Source organism: Monodelphis domestica, chromosome 4, assembly GCF_027887165.1.
Source record: "Monodelphis domestica isolate mMonDom1 chromosome 4, mMonDom1.pri, whole genome shotgun sequence".
NCBI lineage: Eukaryota > Metazoa > Chordata > Mammalia > Didelphimorphia > Didelphidae > Monodelphis > Monodelphis domestica.
Window position 1 is genome coordinate 423283640 of NC_077230.1, and position 25041 is coordinate 423308680.

General features: G+C 39.7%; 1 protein-coding gene across 1 annotated transcript in view; it reads left to right on the forward strand.

Moving 5' to 3' along the window:
- Positions 1–24387, forward strand: part of LOC103103217 (uncharacterized) — an 81780-nt gene extending 57393 nt beyond the window's left edge. The window contains exons 14-21 of the mRNA XM_056826221.1: positions 3612–3974; positions 6039–6314; positions 6389–6661; positions 18202–18334; positions 19020–19069; positions 20775–20836; positions 22927–22980; positions 23162–24387. Of these exons, the coding sequence (XP_056682199.1) occupies positions 3612–3974; positions 6039–6314; positions 6389–6661; positions 18202–18334; positions 19020–19069; positions 20775–20836; positions 22927–22980; positions 23162–23248 (1298 nt within the window). The 3' untranslated portion in view covers positions 23249–24387. The remainder of the gene's footprint in view (positions 1–3611; positions 3975–6038; positions 6315–6388; positions 6662–18201; positions 18335–19019; positions 19070–20774; positions 20837–22926; positions 22981–23161) is intronic.
- The last annotated feature ends 654 nt before the right edge of the window (positions 24388–25041 follow it).

The following is a 25041-nucleotide window of genomic DNA, read 5'->3' on the forward strand; positions in this document are numbered from 1 at the left end:
GTTTTCCTTTTCCCATATTATACATCCCATCATTGTTTTCTTCAATGTATTTCTGTGCTTCTCCTTCCTTTGGTAATATTTGAGTTTTTAGGGATTTGATTTCTACTGTGAATTTTTTCCCAATTGATGATTTTTTTTCAGCTCTTTGATCATTTGGTTTTTTAACTTATTTTCAAGTTATTCCATCAGTTCTTTTGGGGCCTGACATTGGACACTTCAAGTTAAAAGATCTTGTTTGTACTCCAAAATGATAAAATCAGTAAACACTATCAATTAAAAAAAGCAATCAGACATGTTCCTCCTGCTTTCCTTTGTCTTGGGGTGGTTTATTATTATTTTTTTGTATGGAGGAATTGGGGGGGTGCATCATCCTTTCCTCCATCATCTTAGCTCCCTGCACACAACTCCAAGGCCTGATTATTTCAAGCATTGCAAAAGGCTCACAAATTTCAGCTAATATAAAGTCAAAAGCTTTAAATGACTTTTCCTTGTTCCTTATTATAATTTTCTTAATAAAAGGGAGTTTTAAATTCAGAACACATTTCAACCAAGTCAATTCTGAGTTTTATAATGGCTAATAGGTCCTTCTATTTGGATTCTTGTGCTATTCCTCAAATGATCCGACTGCCACATCTGTCTTATTTCCTTCATTATTTTCCCTAAACCTTTCCTTGTCGCCTGGAAGTCTACATTTTTATTTTACCTTATATCAAGGTCAGAGTCTGTGTACTTCACTGACGTGAAACAAAATTTAATGATTGCAAAAATATTTTACTTCCTTAGTTATGCAATTAAATTTCCTCTAAGGGAACCCTTTTCATTAATTTACCTGCTAATAAATTATCATTTTTCATTCAAAGACTGTGACCATGTCTGTATTTTCTTGATTGCTCCATAGAAAGAGATGTGATGGAGGATAGAGAAAACTTCATTTCTTTTTACCCGTTAAAATTCCAATCATATGTGTGTGTGTGTGTGTGTGTGTATGTACATATATATATATATATATATATAGAGAGAGAGAGAGAGAGAGAGAGACTGAGAGAGAGACAGAGAGAGAGAGAGAGAGAGAGAAAGAGAGAGAGAGAGGGAGAGAGACAGAGAGGGAGAGAGAGAAACCCCCATCAAAATATACCTTAAAGAACAAAATTTATTTTTATAGCTGTAGTCATGTGGCCCTGATATGAGATATTGTATGGGCTATTAAGAAAATATCATGAGGGGGCAGCTGGGTGGCTCAGTGGATTGAGAGCCAGGCCTAGAAATGGGAGGTCCTAGGTTTAAATCTGGTCTCAGACGCTTCCCAGCTGTGTGACCCTGGGCAAGTCACTTGACCCCCATTGCCCAGTGCTGACCACTCCTGCCTTGGAACCAATACACAATATTGACTTCAAGACAGAAGGTGAGGGTTTTTAAAATAATAATAATAATAATTTTCTAATTAAACTTTAGTCTTAAAAGTAGGAAAGAAAGCTCTTGTTTTCTTGAGTTAAAACAAAAATTTCTTTCCTCACTTCAATCTAATAGGAAAGAGAGGAAAAACTTGGAGAGAAGCTGAAAGAAAAGGAGAGGGGGGGGGAGCTGTCATCAAGATCTATAATCCTCACCTTCCTCCTCTCATACTGAGAAGACCAAGAGTTTTGGGTGGTCAGAGTGATCATTTGGCAATGCCACCAAAGATAGCATCTCTCCTTTCCTCTGGAGATAAAAGCCACTTTGCTGTTTCAGTCTAAGACATACACACATATGTGTACAGATATATAATATGTACGTGTCTTTACACACACATACTCTCTCTCTCTCTCTCTCTCTCTCTCTCTCTCTCTTCTCTCTGTGTCTCTCTGTGTCTCTCTCTCTGTCTCTGTGTCTCTGTCTCTCTCGGTCTCTCTGTGTCTCTCTCTCTGTCTCTGTCTGTCTCTGTCTCTTTCTCTCTCTATGTCTCTGTGTCTCTGTCTCTCTCGGTCTCTCTCTGTCTCTGTCTCTGTCTCTGTCTCTGTCTCTCTCTCTGTCTCTGTCTCTCTCTTTCCTGAAGGCTAACCCAACTGTGCCTTCCGGGAGCATTCAGAGTCCTTAAAGTACTGGTGGGGAAAGACCTCTACAGAACTACTGGAATTTACTGAAAGGGACTCCTCACTGACTACCTTGGTGGAAGGGCAGGATTTTCTTCCATTTTCCAACCTCTTCAGGCTTTGCCCGTCTGGCACACTTTTCGTTTGTTTCCTAAAATTTTCATTTTCAATCTTCTGTGAAGGTTAAATTCAGTATTTTCTTTGAATTGTGCTGGAATGAATCTTCCCTTCAAAAGAGTTTTAGAGGATGGGTCCAGGCTACGAATACCCAGATTTTAAACTTTCTAGGGATGATTTTTTTAAATTCTCTCTTTTTGACAAAATCATTTCTAGTCGGGAACTTGGGATTTAGCTTGATGGCAAATGCTTTAGTATCTTTCCCTACAAACTGGTCTGACAAATAATTAGTCTCAGACACAGACACAAAAAACTAGAGATCAATAATAAAGCCAACGGAGACCAGGAAAACTGCTTTCTGCTAATAAAGATTTTCCTTTTTAGTTTGACCATAGAGATCTGCTATTAAAAAAAAAAACAACCCATAAAACAAATAGCATATCTTAGGTGGAGTCAGCTGCAATGAGTCTTGATCACCAGGAATAGGAAAGATTCTCCAGTAGATCCTCCAATTGCTCATCAGAGAGTCACCCCTGGTGAATAAAATCTCCAGTTGATTCCCAGAGGTTTCTGATAAGTGTCTGGGGAAGAAGGAAATCTCGGGTATGATCACTGTGGTTTGCCAGGTATGATGAGTAACAATTCTGAGACTACGTTCTAGGTAAGAAAATAAATTTATTGACCAGGCTAGCAATAACCGATAAATTAATTGATTAGTGATCTCTCTCAATGATCAAATACCAAAACATAAAGGTTCCAAGGTCATTAAATACCATTTTGTAAACTCATTATTCAGCTCCACCATAGACAGATCACCTATTTCTAATGGATGAATAGCTAATGAAGAGGTCGTCCAACAATTTCCCAGTCTGTTTCCAGTTCCTTGATGTTGGTTGAGAACCACATGCCAGTCTTCAGATTCTAATGTCTAAAACACAAAAGTAAAAATCAGGCCATAGCTGCTTATTGCCCATTCACCCCAACAGACACACCTGGCTTAAGCTAGTTTTTGCCTCCTGGGCAGGATAGTACCCGCAACCTCACTTTTAAATTGCCCCAAGTTAGAAGATGCTCTGCAGTAGGGAAGGTGGAAGGCATCCTTGGATTGTTAGGAACAAAGAAAAGAGGAAAACAGTTTGAAGGCTAGATCTGATGCTTAGTTTAAAAAATTTAGAAATAGAAATTATACTATATTAAATTATTGATAATTTATATTTATAAATGATAATTATATTTAAAATTTAAAATTTAAAATATAATTTTAGTTTAATTGATTTTAATTAAAAATAAATTATATTTATAAATTGATAAAAATAAAATAATTTAAAAATCTTCTCAGTGTGTAGTCTCCATCCTTACCTTGGAAGCAGCTCAGTGATCTGGGTTTCTTACTTGCTGACCTCTGTCTCTTTCCTCTGCTCTCAGCCTCCATCCTTAGCTGTTGGATCCAGTCAACATCTGCTCAAGATGATCCTGTTCGTATTGTGCCCATCCCACCCTATGGGACTGTGGGCAGCAACGTCCTCTTGACCATCTTGGGATTCACAGAGAAGGGTAGCACCTATACTTGGTACAGAAAGACAAGTGAGGTTTCCAATGAGATTGCAAGCTATGAATTTGATACTAGAGTACAGACACCAGAAGATAGCCGAGAGAAAATACTCCCTGATGGTGCCCTGCTCATCCCCAACCTCAGCCTCAGTGATGCCAGTATCTACATTCTGCATATTACTATTTACAAAGTTGGAGTTGCAGTATATGAAGTAATAACCCAATTAAGAGTGTATGGTAAGTGTTGCCCTTCCTGTGGACGCGCCACTCCGACACCCTCCCTCTAGATGGCATGAGAAGCCGCCTCTGAGCTGTTGACAGGACCACCAAGGGGAGGACATCTGCATTTCCTCTATTTTCTAGAGAAAAGGCCAAGACAGAGGAACTTGGCTTCTCTGAGGGTCACAAACCTTCTGAGATCTCAGTTGGAGGGAAAGACAAATTCAGGGAACTAAGAGGTCATCTGGGACTCCACAGGGCCAACTTTCCCAATGAGGAGAGCTTTTCAGTTGGGGAATGAATTAAAATGGCTAACATTTCTAGAATAATTGAAGGGTTTCAAAGTCTTCTATGTGTCATATTTCATTTGATTCTCACAAAGACCCTGCAATGTAAATGCCACTTTAATTAATGAGTAAAATGTGACTGAGAAAGACTAAGGGACTTGGACAGAGTCGGATAGCCATTAAGAAGCTGAGACAGGATTTGAACTCAGGGTTTCCTGACCTCCAACTCCAACATTCCATCCACTGTATGAACTAGATGCCTTCCAGATGAGGTAAGGGTTACCTCAGGAGATAGTAATCTCTCCAGCACCGAGTATCTCTGAGGAGTGGGGAGAGGATAGGGAAGTTGTCCTCAGCACCCTTTGGGATCCTTGTAAGGGAGAAGGTTTATATGATTCCAGGTGGCCCTAGAGGGGAGAGCTAGGATCAGAGAAAGTTAAAGGGAAGCCAATGTCACCATAGCATAAGGGAGACCGTATTAGCAGAGGTGTCCACCTGGGAAAAAGATAATTGATGAGGTTATATAGAAAAGCTGAGGCAGGCTGTGGGACCTTGGACCAAATGCCATTTTCTATCACTGATTCTCTGTTGATGAGACACTGATAAATTGTTGACCTGCTATAGACCTCATCCCAACCACTTTCCTGAGCCCTTAGTGGCTGCTAGAGAATTTCTCCTGGGGCAGAGAACTTCTGCTGATTGCTTTGTGCCCCCAGGTGGCTAAAGAAGGAACAAAAGGCACATTTATTCAGTTATTCAGCAGTGTCCCAATGAACGGGACCCCATAATCTTTGTCTAAAGGATTTCTCAGCAAAGATGCTAGAGTAGTTTACCATTTCTGACTCCAGTGTGCCTTGACTTATTTTTTTAATTTTTATTTGAAAATTTTATTAGTCAATTTAGAACATTATTCCTTGGTTACAAGAATCATGTTCTTTCCTTCCCATCCCTCCACCCCTTCCCATAGCCTATGCCCAATTCCACAGGGTATTATATGTGTCCTTGATCAGAACCTATTTCCATGTTGTTGATGTTTGCACTAGGTTGTTCCTTTAGGGTCTACATCCCCAGTCATATCCCCATCGACCATGTGATTAAGCAGTTTTTTTCTTCTTTTTCTATTCTCACAATTTTTCCTCTGAATGTGGATAATGTTCTTCCTCGTAAATCCCTCAGAATTGTCCTGGGTCATTGCATTGCTGTTAGTAGAGAAGTCCATTCCATTCGATTGTACCACAGTGTATCCATCTCTGTGTACAATGTTCTCCTGGTCCTGCTCCTCTCACTCTGCATCAGTTCCTGGAGGTCCTTTCCTCAATGTGCCCTGATTTTAAAGATGAGGAACTAAAGCGAATAGGAGTTAAATGACTTGTCCAGAGAAACAGAGCTAGTATTTGAAGTCTCTTTTGAATGCGAATCTTTCTGACTCGAGGCCTCGAGCTCTTTCTGCTACCTCACTTTGCTGTCACACCAAGCATACAGTAGACACAATAGATGCTTCTTCCCTGCTCCCATCCACATCTTAGTTACTGGTTGGTGCCTGTCCTGGGACCTGTCTGAGGGGATGGACAGATCAGGATATAGCACTTCATCCCCAGGATATCCTGATCGCTTTCCTCATTAGTACAACCATTAAATCGTGTAGAATCTCTTTCCCCTGGTTTCAGGACCCATTCCTATATGTCTGCAATAAAAGGGTCTGGGTGTGGGCTTCAAGTGTTTGTTTCTCACCAAGATGTGGTCTGGTGGAGACACAGTCCAGCTCTTCACGCAAGTCTCTCTTCTCTCTCTACAGAAAAACTGGCCAGACCTAACATCACTGCCAATAGCATCAAAGTCAGAGAGAACGAGTCTTTGGTATTCACATGCAGCACAGAAAATGAGAGGGCAAACATTGTGTGGTTCTTTAATAACCAGCCCTTGCCACTCACTGAGAGGACTGACACATCTGAAAATAACCAGACCCTCACCATCAAGAGTGTGAGGAGAGAAGATGCTGGGTTCTATCAGTGTGAAGCCTGGAATCCAATTGATGCCAGGAGAAGTAACCCTTTTAGCCTGATGGTGAACTGTGAGTGATTCTAATTCTCCCTCCCCAACTCTTTCTCCAACAATTTCTGACATCTCCCTTTCATCTTTACACAGATGGACCAGACACTATCAAGATTTTTCAGAGCCCTGAAAGTGAGAAGATTGAAGTCCAATTCAACAATTCCCTGACATTAGAGTGTCAGGCTCCATCTAATCCACCTGTTCACTATGAATGGCATGCCCATGACAGTTCTGAGCTGATACACTCAGGAAGCACTTACACCATCCCCCATGCATCTTGGGAACATTCAGGAAAGTATACATGTTGGGCAAGGAACAATGTGACCAAGTTATCATTGTCCAAGAACATCACAATCAAGGTGATCGGTAAGTAGTCTTGGCTTAACTTAGGGTGGGATTCCAAGAGGATGTGCTCAGGCCCAATCAAGAGGCCAGCTTTTTATGGGGAAATGGAAGTGGAAATGTAAGGAAAGAATCTGACTCTAGGTTCTGTGATCAGATTTGTAGTGAATATGAGTCCAAAAACTGCTATTTATTCTTTGGTAGAATTGGAGACTATTCTCCTTTTCTGTTCTAATAATATTAAAAATAGTCATGTCCAATACAAGCTCATTCATCATTCAGCACACATTTAGGTGTCCACCTTGTGCAGAGCACCATCAGGGAACTAAGGTAAATACCAGGTAAATACCAATTCTCCTTTTAGAGACCTTACAATCAAGTTGAAGGTTCAGATCCCAAAACAAGTAATTGATACACAATATTACATGAGAAGCATAGATTATGGCTGCGAAATAAAAGTGTTGTGGGAAGCCTAGAGGACAAATCCACTTGAGTTGACAGTAGGGCAGAAATTAGATTTGGTTTAAGAGAAGAACTATCACTTGAGTTGTGTTCTAAAGAATGGGGAGAACTAGCAGCAATGCAATGATTCAGGACAATTCTGAGGGACTTATGATAAAGAACGTTATTCACTTTCAGAGGAAGAACTGTGGGAGAGGAAATTCAGAAGAAAAACAACTGCTTGATCACATGGTTCGATGGGGATATGATTGGGGATACAGACTCTAAATGATTACCCTAGTGCAAATATGGAAATAGGTCTTAATCAGTGACATACATAAAACCCAGTGGAATTGCTTGTTGACTATGGAGGGGGTGGGAGGAGGGGGAAAGAATGTGATTCATGTAACCATGGAAAATATTCTAAATTAATTAAATAAAAAATTTAAAAAGGAAATAGAAAATACATCTAAATAAAAAAGAAAGAAGGAAAAAGGAAAGAAAGAAAAAAAGAAGGAAGGAAAGAAGGAAAGAAGGAAAGAAAGAAAGAAGGAAAGAAAGAAAGAAGGAAAGAAAGAAGGAAGGAAGGAAGGAAAGAAGAAAGAATGAATGTAAGAAAGGAAGGAAGGAAGGAAGGAAGGAAGGAAGGAAGGAAGGAAGGAAGGAAGGAAGGAAGAAGGAAAGAATGAAGGAAGGAAAGAAAGAAAGAAAGAAAGAAAGAAAGAAAGAAAGAAAGAAAGAAAGAAGGAAAGAAAGAAAGAAAGAAAGAAAGAAAGAAAGAAAGAAAGAAAGAAAGAAAGAAAGAAAGAAAGAAAGAAAGAAAGAAAGAAAGAAAGAAAGAAAGAAAGAAAGAAAGAAAGAAAGAAAGAAAGAAAGAAAGAAAGAAAGAAAGAAAGAAAAAAAGAAAGAAAAAAAGAAAGAAAAAAAGAAAAAAGAGAAAGAAAGAAAGAGAGAGAGAAAGAAAGAAAGAGAGAGAGAGAGAAAGAAAGAAAGAAAGAAAGAAAGAAAGAAAGAAAGAAAGAAAGAAAGAAAGAAAGAAAGAAAGAAAGAAAGAAAGAACAGAAGAGAAGTTCAAGTGGCCAAAGGGTAGAAGGGTAACTATTCCATTTCTATAGAGAAATATTGCAAGCTAGTATTCAGAAGTGTAGAACTACAGTTTATATTTGAATGCACAAAGTAGACCAATGCAGCCTGAGGAGAAAATGCATAGCCAGAAGTAGTAGCAATAGCTGCTACCATTCTGGAGAGGCCTTGAATGTCAAGTCAAGAATAAAACGGGTATTCAGTAGATAAGAAGGAGTCACTAAAGACTTTATTTTTTATTTATAATTCAAATATATTTTATGGAGAAATTGTAATAAACTAAAGTATTATGTTTCTAAAACTATAAAGCTTTTTAAAAATTTTATATTAGATGATTTGGAATATTTTTCCATGGTTACAAGACTCATGTTCCTTCCCTCCCCTCCCCCCACCCCCTTCCCCTATCTGACACCCAATTCCAATGGGTTTAACATGTGTCATTGATCAAGACCCATTTCCATATTATTAGTATTTGTACCAGGGTGATTGTTTAGTCTACATCTCCAATCATATCCCCATCAACCAATGTAATCAAGCAGTTGTTTTTCTTCTGTGTTTCCGCTCCCACAGTTCTTCCTCTGAATGTAAATAGTGTTCTTTCTCATAAGTCCCTCAGAATTGTCCTGGGTAATTGCATTGCTGCTAGTAGAGAAGTTCATTACATTTGATTTTTACCACAGATTAAAGATTTTTTAGAAGAGAAGAGAAATGAGAAATGAGAGATGATCACATACACGTCTCTCATCCAGGTTGTTTGGATCAAGTCAAAAATGATATGTATCTTACCAAGGCCCTTCATCTCACTGGGCAAGCCAGTAAGACTACACCTGACACTCAAGGGTCAGAGTTTTGTTTAATGTGACCATGGTCACATTTCCAGTTCATTTTTTACTTCATCCAAATAACCTGGAAATGTAAAAACTGAGGGAAGCTAATGTTCTTTTTAGTCTCAATTTCAGAGAAAATTGGCCTCTGCTCCATGATAATGAGATGAGAAAATAGGTAAGATAATAATAGGTAAATAAGGCAGGAGTGGCTATAGAAGTGCATTTTCAGAATGCTTTGTCATTGAGAGACCACACAAAATACCAAAAGGAAGAGTAAAAAGGGACTCTGTAGCTCAGCTCTGCATTACATCCCAACAAATGTCTAGAAAGATAAAAAATTTTAGTAGTCATTCAATGGGAAAACCAAGTGAGCCATTTTTCCATCCACTGTCAGTGTTTTAACAAAGAACAGTCTGGACAACTGGGCTAACCAGGAAGATGACAAGAGGACTAGTGACTGAATGAGGTTATGCAGCTGGTGAAAAAATCTGAGGCTTTATTGTGAATGGGGAGCTGAAGCTTCGTCCCCTGTCTGGATCTGAGACCTACAGCTGAGTAACAAAGATATGAGAGCTCAGAACAAGGGGAGACCTTTAGTCCTGCACTTACACAACCTTAATGTAGCTAATAGGCGCTGGGGTCAGCAATAGTATACTAGAACTCCCATTAGGGACAAGTCCACAGTGGTGTTGCCAAGACACAAATCGATGGCAAAAGGTTGTAAAACTCAGATAAGGAGGGCAGTGACCAGAATAAGCTCCAGATAAGACTGCTTTGGGCACACTAAAAGTTACCAGATCACCTTTCTGAGCCATTTTGATATCACTGAGGAACAAAACACTCAATATTTAAAGGAAGTAGCAGCAAGATACCAGAGAATACAAATCAAGATTGAATAAGGTCCATTCAGTTCTTCCAGAAGTGGGCAAAGCCCGATGATAATACAAAGTACCAATTCAGGAAGTCTAAATTCAACAAGATTGAAAAAAATATTCTCCTAAGGAAAAAAGCTATTATGTTGCCATGATTAACAAAGAAAAATGATTCCAAAATATCTATAAGAAAAGTCTCAAATAAAAAATCATAACAAAATATCAACTAGATTTTCTGAAAGGAAAAAAACAATAAAATTTTAAGGAGTTTTAAATTATTTTATAATAATATGTAAAGAGAACATTAACTCATTTAATCCTCACAAGAACCCTGCAAGTGGATACTTTCATCATCCCCTTTTACATATGAGGAACCAGAGGCAAATAGAGGTTAAATTGCTCATCCAGAGTCACGCAACTAGTAAAAGTGTGAGGCTAGATTTGAATTCAAGCCTGCCTAAGGCCAGGACCAATACTCTATCCACTCTATCTCCTCTAAGTATGGAGAAAAGGCTTAGAAGAAGAATTAATTGCTTAGTTCAAGAGATAAAAAAGTTACTCATGTGATGGACTTCCTGAAAATTAACATAAAAATGTTAATGAATGTGGGACAAGGAAGACCTGCCTTTAACACATGTTAAACAGCTGCAACCTCAAACCCTAAACAAGTTCAAGGTCTCTTGTCTTGGCTCAAAATTACATCAATCCCACCAAGATTGGTTGGTCTCTTTGATCTTGTGCTCTATTGGCACTATAAACTTTAGCTTTGTGCTTCTTTGGCACTGTACAGTGGCTCTATTTGTATTATCTTGTCCTAGAATCAGACAGAATCATTAAGCAAAGTCCCATAATTTTTTTAAACAATCAATGGAGTCATTTTTTTTTAGACTAAAGCTTTGTGGGCATGCATTAATATCAGAACAAATGTATTTAAAACTTATATTACTGCAAAATAAAAAAAAATTAAAGAAAAATCTTCTCAATACTGTTGACATGTGCTTCCCATACAAAAAAGAGAAAAAATAAAATTCAGATACTATATTGTACATGCAATAAAAATCAAAGTTAAAAAAGTTTTAAAAATCAGAAATATATAGCATAAAATCAGTGACACACTATGTCAGTCATGTGTGAGTACAAATGATTCCCAGAATAAAACAGTAACACAGTAGATAATGCACATTCAAAGAAGTACCAAAGTCCCCCCAAATTCACAATAACCCAGTTAATTACAATAGCAACAAATCCACAACATATTTCACATAAGTTGCTGTATGACATAAAAAAAGCTATAGATTGATGGATATTTGTCACAATTTTTACAGATGTAGCAAATCTTTCAACCTTGGCGAATATATTTTTAAACAAAGGAAAGCTTATTTGAGTCTAGAACATCACCAAGAAATCTAGATTGTTCTGCTGGAAGTAAATTAAAATGAAGAGTTTTGCAGGAGCTGTTCTTCCTGGCTTCCTGATACATAGAAACACCTTGGTAGGAACACTTCTTTGTTTCTCTACCTTTAATACAACATTCTTTATTATATACATATATATAAAATATCATCCACTCAGAAAGCACTAGTTATGTAAAATTATTTCTGAATGAAATTCTTAGCTTATTAAATTCTCTAAAGGTTGTATATAATTTAACCAGTTTTGTTGAAATCCATCCATCATCATCTATGTGAAACTTAACAAAGGCAACACGTGATCTTCAATGGATCTAGTGACAAGGGTTTTAGGCAAGATGTCCATGGGCTTACAATGATATTTTGTTCTCCAGCAGAGGTAAAGGCACAAAGTAAAGATCAATATAGGCAAAACATAGCAGCTTAAAATGATTCAGTATAACAGAAAGATATTGATTAAATTAAAACATAAAAAAAATTAAACCTTAAAGCAATTAGTAAATACAATAATATAAACAAAGGTGCAGGCAGGCAGTGTAGTCAAAATCCTTTTCACCAATCCCAATAGACTTGTTCACTAATATAGAAAGAGAATAAACTCAAAAAGTTAGCAAGAAACTTCCAGATCACTTCCTCCCCCAGGATTCATTATCCATTTAGATTCCATTTGTCAGAGGTCTGAATTTCCTCCTACAAGCACAGGGCAGAATCTCCACTCTGCATGTTGAGAGCAGTTAGGACTTTTAGAACTTTGTCAATATATTTCAGGTTGGTTTGTGGCATAAGCAACTGTAACAGTTAAAATTTAGGAATATGGGGAGACGGGGAGACTGAGGCAGGTAGAAATTAGTTTCTCTCTGCAAGGAATATATATTTTTTAGAGGTTTATTAAAGGTTAAAGATTAAGAATATACAAGTAAGAAACATGTGCCTAGACCAGAGGCCTAGACAAATTAACCTCACATCATGGAAGAGACGCCTCTGCTCCAAAAACCGAAGTCCAAAAGGGCCCGAGCCCTTCAAAAGCCTTTGCTTAAATATCTTCTCGATCTCGGCCCAGGTGAGATTACAAGGCATTCTGGGGAAGTGGAGCAAAGGCTCATGGGGATTGTAGTCCTGTATTCGAGTCTATTTTTTACATTTCCCCCCTTTGATCGTTTGCAAATAAATTAATTTTTTTCCAAAGGATCATGAAAACATAATAAACTTAAAAGATTACAATAGTGTGAGGATAAGAGAAAAAAGAATAAAACCAATAATTTCTGAACACATTGACAAAAAGCCGTTAGGGGGCAGTCCCCTTTGGCATAAAAGTATACATACAAATAAATGTTCAATCAACCACACCCAAAGTTCAATTTTGTGCAACTTGTGGTCTGGAGGCTTCTTCATGGTGGCTTCTCCAACAGTTCAGTTCTGGATTCAGAGAGGTAGCATCTTCTTTACCTAAAATTCTTCTCAAAAGGAATTTAAACTTTGCAATTTAAATAATATTTTTTTACATTCCCCCGTGTTGTGGGTGATTGAAAGATTCAGAATCAGTTAGGGATGCATGGCTGAGGTATGAGGTATATGAATCAATTGGCAAGAGATATTAAAAAAGACATCAGAAAATCCAAAAGAAAAGAAAAATTTCTGGATGAAAATATAGACTATCAAAGTCTTATATGTAAAAATTCCAAGTAGAAGAAAAATAAATCTATAACAGGTCCTTCAATCAGGGCCCAATTAAAATGATCTAAGTAATGATGCATTTACCCAATCAGTGCCAGGACTACAGAAAGTTACCACACTATGAGAGGCAGAAAAGGGGACCAGAGTATATAAGCCAAGGTTCCGGGAGCCAAGTTTGAGGTACTTGGTAGAATGTGGAACAAGGAAGACCTGCTTTTAACACATGTTAAACAGCCGCAACCTCGAACCCCAAACACGTTCAAGTCCTCTTTGTCTAGGCTCAAAGTGACGTCAATTTCTCCAGGATTGGTTGGTCTCTTTGACCTTATGCTCTATTGGCACTATGCAGTGGCTCTTTTGTGTATATCTTGTCCTAGAATCAGACAGAATCATTAAGCAAAGTCCCATAATTTATTTAAATAATTAGTGGCATAATTTTTATAGTCACAAGCTTTCTAGGGCATGCATTAGCAAATGTATTTCAAACTTGTAGCACTGAAAAGTCAAAAAGTTAAAGAAAATCTTAATACTGGTGACATGTGCTTCAAATATAAAAAGGAGAGAAAAAATAATAAAAAAAACTGAAAAAGTATATTGCACATGCAAGAAAAATATAATAATAAAAGAGCTTTTAAAAATTTAAAAATATAGCTTATAACCATTGACACTCTGTGTCAGTTAAGAAAATATAAAATACAAGGCTTTCTCACCAAAAAATGAGATCCATTTCCTCTTTGTATCTGGCCATGATCACTGTGAGTAGAAGGCAAATGAATTGAACAAGGTTAACAATTTTTCATTTTTAAAAATACAGTAGGACAAATATGTAGATATCAAAATCCCCAAAATTCTCAATAGCCCAATTAATTACAATAGCAAACAAACACACTTTCATATTTCACATAAGTTGCTGTATGACATTTTTAAAACCTATGAATTGATGGACATTTGTCACAATTTTTACAAATGTAGCAATCTTTCAACCTTGGTATTTAAACATATTTTTTAAACAAAGTAAAACTCATCTTGGGTTAAGAACATAATCAAGAAATCTATATATCATTCTGGTGCAAGTAAAGTAGTGAGCTGAAGAGTATAAATAAAGGGTGCTCCTTTTGGAGGCTTTTCCCAAGGGTACAAATGCCCTGAAATTAACTGCCCAACTTCCATTCACATGTGGGAAGGTTGGGGTTTATAAAATACATTTCACTTCAGCTAATGGGCCTTACCTCGTGGTAGGGGCAGGCAAAAATAACCAGATTGTTAAAAAAAAATTCCAAAAATCATATTTAAAAACCCTTAAAATCAAATCATTTGAGGTATTTAGCACATTAAAATTCCAAAGGTTGTTAATACAATTATAACCAGTTCTGAAGTCCATCTATCCTCAGCAAAATAGAAAAAGCTGATTTTTCATATATGGGCTTATTCACAACAATATTTGTTCAACAGTTATAGGGGAAAAACAACAGAATTTCAAAACTCAGTACATTCAAAATAAATTCAATCAACCTTCAGTTCACAGAATAGTATTCAATCCAGTAATATATGAACTTAAAATCACAAAGTTAAACCTTAAACAAAACAATGCAATAGAATACAGAGATTTTTTTTTATAAACCATTGGAGTCTGAAATGCCTTAGAATGTAGCCTTTAGTCTCTTCAAAGTTCCTTGGGGGTTTTTTTTGTTTGTTTGTTTTTATTTATCCATTTAAATGTCTATTGTCCGAAGGTAGAGTAGTAAAGGCTAGGCTATGGGGTTCAAGGGATCCGTCCAGGGCCCCATAGCTGGGAAGCATCGGAGGCCAGATTTTAACTAGAGACCTCCCGTCTCTGGGCCTGGCTTCCAGTTCGCTGGGCCACCCATTTTCCTCCCCAAAGTTAAAGTTGAATCTTTGGGCTGAGTCTGCTCCCAGACGGGCAGGTAAAATCAATGAAACTGCCAGAAGAGTCAAAAATCCTTTTAAACAGCCCATTGCTATTAAGTTTCTGTTTGAAAAGATCTGTTTCTTCTCTTTAGTCTTTTCTGTCTTTCCCCTCTCTGATACCCCTGCAGCCAATACCCCCAGCCACGTGGAGGCTTAGCCTAAGGGAAAATCTCCTTTCCCTCTGGTCTCTCCCCTCCGCCCACGTGGCCAATACTGTTACCAGCTGGTCGCAATGAGTCCTGAGCGATCTGCTCCAAGGATCTGGGTGATGAGCCTGCTGGGTCGGGCTCCTGGGTCTGGGGCACAGAAATAGGCAGGCAGCGGGCCGGTGAGAGGCCAGGAGCAAGAGCGGCTGCAGGGGTGGGCAAGGCCGGGACCAGGTACCAGGTGAGGATGATCAGGGCTGCAGGCTGCAGGCAGGAAGCGGCGGGGCCGCTTTCTAGGTACTAGCTATTAAAACTGAATTTAAGATCAGAAAAGAAATCAGAAGACTGAAAGTTCTTTTTCCCGTAGTGGTCGCCAAAAACTGTAAAGATTAAAATTTAGGGGAGAGGGGAGACGGGGAGACTGAGGCAGGTAGAAATTAGTTTCTCTCTGCAAGGAATATATATTTTTTAGAGGTTTATTAAAGGTTAAAGATTAAGAATATACAAGTAAGAAACATGTGCCTAGACCAGAGGCCTAGACAAATTAACCTCACATCATGGAAGAGACGCCTCTGCTCCAAAAACCGAAGTCCAAAAGGGCCCGAGCCCTTCAAAAGCCTTTGCTTAAATATCTTCTCGATCTCGGCCCAGGTGAGATTACAAGGCATTCTGGGGAAGTGGAGCAAAGGCTCATGGGGATTGTAGTCCTGTATTCGAGTCTATTTTTTACACAGCCTAGCTTATGGCATATTTTTAAGGGGAAGGAAATAAGTTGGGAAATCTCCAATGAAAATAGAGATTCCCAGGATAAGAATTAAGCAGATCCAAACTGCACTTTTTAACTCTACCAACTCAAACCTTTGTTTCAGAGTTTCAAGCATGCTTTGCAATAGCATTTTTCCTGAAAGAAGCTGAATGGGGTTTGTTTATAGAGTAAACAGAAAGAGGAAAAATTTTGAGGGAAAAAATAGTGTGTTTGTATATGAGAGGAAAAATGCTTCTCCTTAGTGTTTTGGGTCAAGAGAAAGAAGGGAAAAAATCAGACTTATTCCCCAGAACTGATGTTAAATCTACTGATTTGGAACTAACGGCCCTTCCTGTGAAAAAACCTTTAGTTGTAACAGCCTTCTAAACTAAGAGTTCAGGATTTAAAAAAAAATCTGCTTGAAAATTAGAAGGTGTGGGGTTCTTTTCTCCACGCTGAAACATGGCTATGGCAGACTAGAAGCACACACATGGAATGTGGAAAGGGATTGGGGCAGAAAGATTATTATAGTCATCCTTTGTGGAAAAAAATGGCTGGGATTGGCTGGCTCTTGTGGCGGGTCTGGTCTCAGCAAGAGGAGGTTCCAAGCTCAGTGGAGAGTGTTGAGGAATCACTGGCCAAGAAGATAGACAGGAGAAACAGCAGGCAGCAGGAGGTGGCAGGGTGGGGCTGGAGTGCAGGCACACCCCACCATGGATCCTGTGTGTTTGGAACTTTTACAAAAAATGACCAAGCATCAGGGCATAAAACCCTCAAAAACAAATGCAAAACAGAGAAATATTTTTATAAACCCTTACCTTCCATCTTAGAGTCAATACTAGGTATTGATTCCAAGGCAGAAGAGCAGTAAGGGCTAGGCAATAGGGGTGAAGTGACTTGCCCAGGGTCACCTAGCTATGAAGTATCTGAGGCCAGATTTGAACCCAGCACCTCCCATCTCTGGGCTTGGAACTCAATCCACTGAGCCACCCAGCTGTCCCCAAAACAGAGATGAATTAAACACATCTTGTACTTATCACAATGTAATAAAAATTATATGCAGAAAGAATCTTTGAAGAAAACTTTGAAAATTACAAACTAAGTGCCAATTCTACAAAACTGTAGGTTTAAGGACTGCATCATCATTTCTCCTCTTGTCCACAATAAGTAATCTCATTGCTATGAGCAAATCACAGCTCGTCTTGCAGGAGATGGCAATCATTGTCTTTAATGACAATACACAAAGTATTTGAAATACAAAAATGAAGGACATAGACTGAACTAGAGGAACTACTAGAGTCAGAAATAGTAGTGAGGAAAATATTGAAAAATTCACATGGAAAATGATAAAGACTTGAATCTTGCCAGTGTAGTGAGCAGTGTGAGATCGAGAAGGGGTAGATGTGAGAAATACTCTTCACAACTAATCAACAGAAATAACTGTAAAATTCAGGAGAATCTCACAGCAATTGATTCGATGTGAAGTTTGAAGGAGAGAGAAGGTCAAAGATGTTGCCAATATGAATCTGGGTGCCCGAGAGGTGAGTGGAGCCATCAACAGAAATAGAAATGGTCAGTAGACACAATGTGAGGAGGAAATCACAAGTTCAGAGATTGGGTCTGTAGAGATTGATGTCTTTGCCCCCAATTTAAGCATCTTTTATCATTTGCCAGGCACTGCAATGTGATCTTGCCAAAGGGGTCTACTTCTACAATTAACTGATATTTATTAAGTATTTGGGGTATATGGGGTGCTCAGGGAGGAGGAGTATCTCTGGTATGGAGGGCTTATCGTGCCCTCCTAGGGCAGCTCTCCAGCCTCTGACCATCATCTGACACCCAGCTCTCACTTGTGGCTCCCAGTAGCTGCTAGCATGTGGCAGCGGCCACACCCCGGGCAACGGCTTTGACAGGCTGGCTAAACCTTGTGAGGGTAGCCATCGGGTCGTCGTCTACCCCTGGTGAACTAGGGCTTTGCTCACCCAGCATGTGAAGACTGCTTCGGCAGAACAGGCGGAAGAAACCAACAAGAAGGTTCAACGGCTGAGATGGCGATGCAGCAAAGCACTGTGGAATGCTTAGGGCGTGTTGGAGCACAAAAGACAACACGGCCATCCAATGCAGCTGAGGAAGTCTCCAGGTGTAATGACTTTTCGTGCCACTGGACCCAGGCTTCCAATGCCAAGAGAGTGGGACTGTCTCTGTGCATCAACTTTTCCACTTAAATCTCCTTCACGCACAAGTGTCTTTGTGCACACTCATCTACATCACAGATGAAAGTGCACAAAGACAATCGTCATCTTCGGTTACCAAGAGACTACTACTAGACTAGATTAAGTATTTACAGTGTTCCAGACACTGCCCAAATACTAAGCTCATACTGTCATGTACTCTTCAAAAACACTCACAGTTCTTTTTCTCTTCTCTGTCCACATCAGATAAGTATCTAGGAGGAAGGAAAGGCTCCTCACTGTCTACAGGGGCCATCATTGGCATTGTGATTGGAGAACTAGTTGGAATTGTTCTGATTGGGGCACTCATCTATTTCCTGTTTATCAGAAAAACTGGAAGGTAAAATGACGCTCCCTCTGGTTTTCCTCCTTTGTAGTTGGTCTCCCTGAACAAGGAAGAGAAGCTTAAATTGTCTTCTGTACTATATGCCAACTTCTGGGGCTCAATCCATCTCCTTTCCCTAAACTCCTTTCCAGCACTGGTTTTCTTGGGTGGCTGCCTTTTCTGGGCTTTCATCCTTCCCCGTCCCTCACACTTCATTGCTTTTTAGAAAGGGTGTTCACTTCCCCTTTGGGGTGGAGACTAGTCCTAACCATGTTTCTCAGATCCTCAAAAAAAGGAACTGACCTGCAGTAAGGTAAAGAATGGAAAGGTTGTATGGAAAAAGCAGAGAGGTTGCCACTCACAACCTGGGGAGGAACCAAGTGAGGGGAAAGACTACTGAGGTGTAACAGTTAAATTAGTTTCTCTACTAAAAGAGTTATATTTTTAGAGGTTTATTAAAGATTATTAGAAATCAGAGGCAAATGTAGACTGCACAAACTAGCCAAGTAAGTGAATAACAGTCCTTATCTGTAAAGGAGCTAACAGTGAAGCAGTTGCATGTTAGCAATGAGACATGAAGTCTGAGAGCATCCAAAGACAATCCTTGGCTCCACAGCCTGCTCCAAATGTCCCCTCTAGATCAGAGAACACTTTTACTCTGGTTGGGAATGTCCATCTCAGAAGCCTGTTCTCTCTTTAGGTTCAGCAAGCACCATCTTCTAGAGAAGAAGCATTCAGCACCCAAAAATGGTAAGTAAAGGCACCAACCAACAAAGTCTGCAAATAATACTGACCTTGGGAAATGTTGCTCCAAAACAGACTTCTGTCTTAGTTTTTTCAAGAAGTTAAGAGTTATCCTGATGGCATTTGCTTTCCTTTTTTTTTTATAGTAAAACCATGAAGATTAATGCAATTCAGCGTCTCTAGTAATCCTCCCCTCCATTTAATTTAAATAGTAGCATTAATTGTACACTTATTAGACACTGTCAAATGCCCTCATATTTAGAGGGTTAAGAATTAAGTTACTATTTGTACACAGCCTGGAGAAGGTGACCCAGAACACTCACCATTCCCTTTTCTCATCCTTTACTCACTTTTTGCTGTGTTCTTAACACCTATGTGACCTTGGGAAAATACCCCTATTCCTCAGTTTCCCCATCTGTATACCCAGAGAGGTGGATTAGCTGGCATAAGTTGTTCCTTCCCTATCAATATCTGTGCTTCTAAATCACTGCCCAAATTCAAAATGGCATTTAAGCAGAAGATTAGAGAAAATGCGTGCAGTTTTTATTTTTGCCATGGTTTGTTGTGGCCAAAATACTCACCTCCAAATGACCAATATAGTGAGAATATGTGTCTCCATTCTTAGTGATGTCTTTTTCTAGAAATCAGACATAGCCTGTAACCAGGATTACAAGCCCTTCTAGAATAGAGGAAGCTTCCAGAACTGCTATTCTAATGGCACAGCCATAGGGCTGTGCTCTGGCTCACCTCCACACCTTGACAAATCTACAGAGCAAGGTGTTATGATCAAACTGATGTATTCTTTTCCCTCACTGAGCTTACATTCTCTTGGTGCTTCCCTATTTTCTCTATCCAGCCCAATTCAGAGATGATAAGATGGGGTCCATCTACATTAACACTTTCGAAGACCAGATTCTTAGAACCAAAGAGTTCTAAGCCTTAACGAATATGAGTGTGCTGATCCAATCATGAAATCTTAAAATCCCGGAATCTCAGAACCTTAGATAAAGGATACCCTTGAAATATCTACACAGGGTTTTTTCTCTTGCTGATTTCAGGCATTTTTTTCTTTCTTTGTTTTAAAAACCTTACCTTCCATCTTGAAATCAATACTGTGTATTGTTTCCAAGGCAGAAAAGTGCAATGGGGATTAAATGACTTGCCCAGGGTCACACAGGTGGGAAGTGACTGAGACCAAATTTGAACCCAGGACCTTCCATCTCTAGGCCTGGCTCTCAATCCACTGAGCCACCCAGCTGCCCTCATCCCTTCAGACATTTCTTGAAGATATTCCTGTATCATCTTTACTTCCTAGTTTCCCTAATTCCTTTTGAGTGACACCTAATGCTACCTCTTCCACAAGAAATCTTTCCTACTCACTCTTATTCTGTTGATTATTCTGTCCACGTCTACAGTTGTCTGCAAGTCGTCTCATCCTTTAGATTATAATTTCCCGGATGTCAGGAACCGTCTCCTGCTTTCTTTGCACATACAATGCTTAGCACAGCGCCCAGCACATAATACATATGTACTACTAAATACTCACTGGCTCTCTCTCTGTAGGGGAAATGCAGAGGATGGAACTCTCCTATGTTCTACCCCTCTGTTTGTTGAGGGACTCTGGGTGAGAAGGAGAGGGAGTCAGTCCCTCGAGTAATTAAAGGTCAGGATCTGCCAATGAAATGTTCTGTCTCCGTTTCTTTCCTTTCAGGGGAGGACACCACCCTTTATGAGAATACAGCTTGCCTAAAAGGCTCAGCAATTCTTGCACAGGTAGGGACAGAGGATTTACACTTTGGGGTGCCCTCAGGGAGAGGGTACGGGTCTACTTATCCAGGCCTGGTGATTCTTGATAGCCCTGAACCTTGGGCACTTGGATGTATCCCAATGATTGCATGATCATTAGAGTACACTGAAGAGCTGGAGAGTGTCTGAAGGAGGATAAAAAAGAAGCATTTAGTGCTGTGAAGGGATCTGGTAGGGCACCAGCCTGGAAAAAGAGAAGACCTTTGGAGAGGAATGTGGAGGTAGGTGGGAACCCAATAACTGTCTCTGGAAGGCCGTCATGTGGATGAGGAATTTGATTTGAACTCATTGGCCCCAGAGGGCACAACTGAGATCAAAGAATGGAATTTGTAGAGATTAACTGAGGCATGAAGTCAGGAAATCTTCCTAGTAACGAGCTGCCAAATGTTCTCTTTCTGCTATCCACTCTTCTCCACTGAAACACCTCAGTACTTTGGTCCAAGTCATTATCAGCTTGGTCCTTGACTTCTGGAACAGGCTCCTCATTGCAACGCCAAGTTCCAGTGTCTCATCTCCCATCAATACACCTCGAAAACATATTCTTAAGGCACAGATCTGACCATGTCATTTCCTGAATCAAGAAGGCTCCAAGGCTCCCTATTCCCATGAAGAGAAACTAAAATAATTTCCTGTTTTGGGGTAGAGACACTGATCCTCTTCTCCAGGTGGATGGGCAACCTGTAGTCCTAGACTTTTTCTACATCAGTGAACACTTCAATGACTTGCCGAAGATTCTGAGGTTACAGTGTGCCAAAGGCCAAATATGAAATCAATCCCTTCTGAATTTCAGGCCAACTCTTAACCTGCCAAGTCCTGCGCCCTGGAAAGGGCTCACCCATGGATGCAGATCTGTGCTCCCATGTTTATTGCACTCTATTATCCTTCCTGATCTAAAAAGGCCCAACCTAATGAGCCTCTTCTTTCGCCCTGTTTGGACCTTTGTTCAGGCAATCTCTCTTGTTTGGAAGTTGCTCTCTCCTCAATTCCATCTCATGGAGTCTTCCTGCCCAGTTCAGCTCAAGTGCCAACTACGTGACCATATCCTGTTCTTTCCTATTGCTAGCACCCTCCCTTTGCTCATCCTTTTGTATATGTTTGATAGTTGATAGTCTCTATACTATACTACACCCTTCCCTTGGATCATTAGATCTTTGACTTAAGAACCGTTTTGTTCTTCTCTATTTATGCCATGAGTGAATGATTGAAAATTCATTCATTCAGTGAGTGATCCATATTCAAACCACATTCAGCACTTATTGTATGATTGCCACTCTGCTAAATGAATATATTAATATTTAGAAAAGTCATCACTATCCACAATCTGGCTACATTTAAATCGGGGGAAATTCCCTTTATTGGGGAATGGTAGGCACACTGAGACATTTTGCTTTGGGAATTACAGGGATGGCAAGTAGAATCAGAAGTCAGGCCAAAGTTGATTTGATTATAGTTCCAGAACTGGAAAAGAGAAGAGAAGGTTCAGTAAGGCTGAGGCATTCAGGGATGGAGTTCCAGGAGTTAAAGGTCCAAGTCATGAAGGGCTTATTTTCTGGTTCACTCACAGTAGCTATTCAAGAACAGAGTGGAAGAGAAGTGACTCATGGCTATAGCCCATGACTTGAGATGGTAGTAGTAGCCGAGACAACAAAAAGCCAGGAAAGGGAGGTTGTTCTAGCTAGAGTTCCAGGCAGGTAAAGAGTAAGTCTTTGCAGGATTTTAGCATTATACCTGACAGGTGCTAAATAAATGTTTGTTGAAAGGATGAAGGTAGGATGGGCTAGCTGGGGCGAGGTGTCTCCTCCACCCTGAGTGTCTATAAGAAAGCTTGAGTGGCCACTTGGACCATGGCTTGTAAAGGACTTTGGTATTTGGGTCTAGGTCAGATTAGATGTTCTCTGAGCTTTCTTCTACTTCAGAGGCTTCATGATCGTGACATCTCTAAGATCCCTTTTGGTTCTCACATAGCTTTCCTTTTAGCTCCAGCATTTTCTATCCTAAGTTCCTTTCAAACTCTAGCACTGGGAGTCTTTGACTAGCTGCTGTTTCTCCCTCAATAGGGCCAGAGATCCTCCCCTACTTCGCCTGAAGTCCTGTCTGAGAGTCTCTATGAGGTATGTACCAAAGCAGGACCAGGTCTTACTCAGTGACCAAGGGAGAATAAAGAATTCTGATTGAATATAAATGTTTTTTTGCTGATAGGACAGGGAAGAGGGGCAAGTTTTGGAGAGAGAAGAGCTCTTCTAGTCCCACTTTCTGTTTTGGAATGCCAATGACTCATCTTTCCATTCCCAGGCATTGGACATCACAGCAGAAGATGGTTATGAAAAGATCATTCCCTCAGAGAATCCACAAGATGAACGAAAAAGAAAAAGTTACTAGGGATTTTATGACTGTCCTTTTGCTTCTTTTCATTAAGGAGGGATCAGAGGCATTTCTCAGGGGAGAGATCTGAGAGATTTAGGGCAATGGGAAAAGCAATTAGGAGAGGAGAAAATGGCTGGATTTGGAGGAAGGGAAGGCTTTCAGGAACCCAGGAACATGCTGACTTCCCAGAAAAGACTGAGAGGCATGAAAGAACTAGATGAACGGGTTAGAAGCCAAGCTATCTTGTGGGATTCGTTTGGCTGCACACTCTGTTGCACTTCATGGGCTTCAGCATTTTGAATGCTTTCATGTTTTCTGGCCTTCTTTATCTCCCTTATCTAAATTAAAGTCCTTTTAGAAAGTGCCAGGCTTATTACTACTGAACTAAGATGCAGGAGATCCACCATTCCTGATAGTCCTGAGATGTTGAAATTCTCAGCTAAGAGCCCATCCTCTTATGCACCTAAGATTTCAAGTAACCAGGAGCCTTTGCTTTAGATAATGTAATCTGGAAGATGGATGGAATCATCTGGGCTTCCCAGAAGCAGAATGTGGTCGATATTCCTATAACGGACAAACAGAACTAGTAATTCCAATACAATAGCAGCTGCAAGAACAAACCACTTATGGGAGAAAGAAATGCCAGCCATGGGCTCTAATGATAGTGATCCTTGGTGATATAGTGAACTACACCAATGGAGAGCTTCACTCAGGGAGAAAAGGACTTCTAGTCAGGAGCTAGTTTCCTCCCATTAGCTATAGACCCCTTACTATCCTTAAGTTTGTACTCACTTTTTCAGGAATCTTGTATTTATAGGTGAATGAACCCCATTTGTTGTTGTTTTTTGTTTTGTGGCTGGGGAATATGTTTTAGACCAAATTTTCATACTTTTTCTTTTTAGTAAATACCTTTGCTCCCAATAATTGTCTTTCTGTCTGATTGCTAATGGGAAGACAACTGGTGGGGAGTTCATGAGAAACAGTGGTAGAAACCCTTCAGTTATCCTCCTGAGAGACAATATTCTTCAGCTAATGTCTGTTCACCCAAAATTATGAATTAGGGATGGGAGTCGGGTGAGATGTTGGACTATCAGGCTAAGAACTCAAAGAATTCAAGGACAGAAAGAAAAGAGCCACAACTATATGAATATTTACAGTTTAAATTTTAGTTTTAGGAAAGAACTGATGTAAGATTTAAATCAATATCAATAAGTCAAGTATTAATTGTATAAAGTCTATTAATAATTACTTGAAGTGGAAAGAATAAAAAACAGAAGTATAAAAACTAATTATCTAACAAAATAAGACCACTTGAGTAAATTCTCCTGCCTGACTCAAAGCCAGCTTCCAAAGCCAGGATCAAGAGAAGAGAGAGACAGAGAGAGAGAGAGAGAGAGAGAGAGAGAGAGAGAGAGAGAGAGAGAGAGAGAGAGAGAGAGAGAGGGAGGAAGGGAGGGAGGGAGGGAGGGAGGGAAGCAGGGAGAGAAAGAGTTGGGGTCAACAAGAACTTTATCCTACTAACTCATGCAGTGTTTGCACTCAGCATGAGGATGCAAATGGGATACTAGGCTGGAGAGTTCTGGGAGAGCAAAATTCTAATTACACAATGGATAGAAACTGGGTATCCATCCAGTGGGACATCGTTTAATATAGTACAATGTATAGATGATATGGAATTTTGTTGGGTTATAAGAAATGTGAATTTGATGGATTCAGAGAAATATGGAGGGAATTAGATCAATTGATGCAGAGTAAAGAGAGCAAAACAGGGAGATCAGTTCACACAGTAGCCCCCATAATAATGTAGA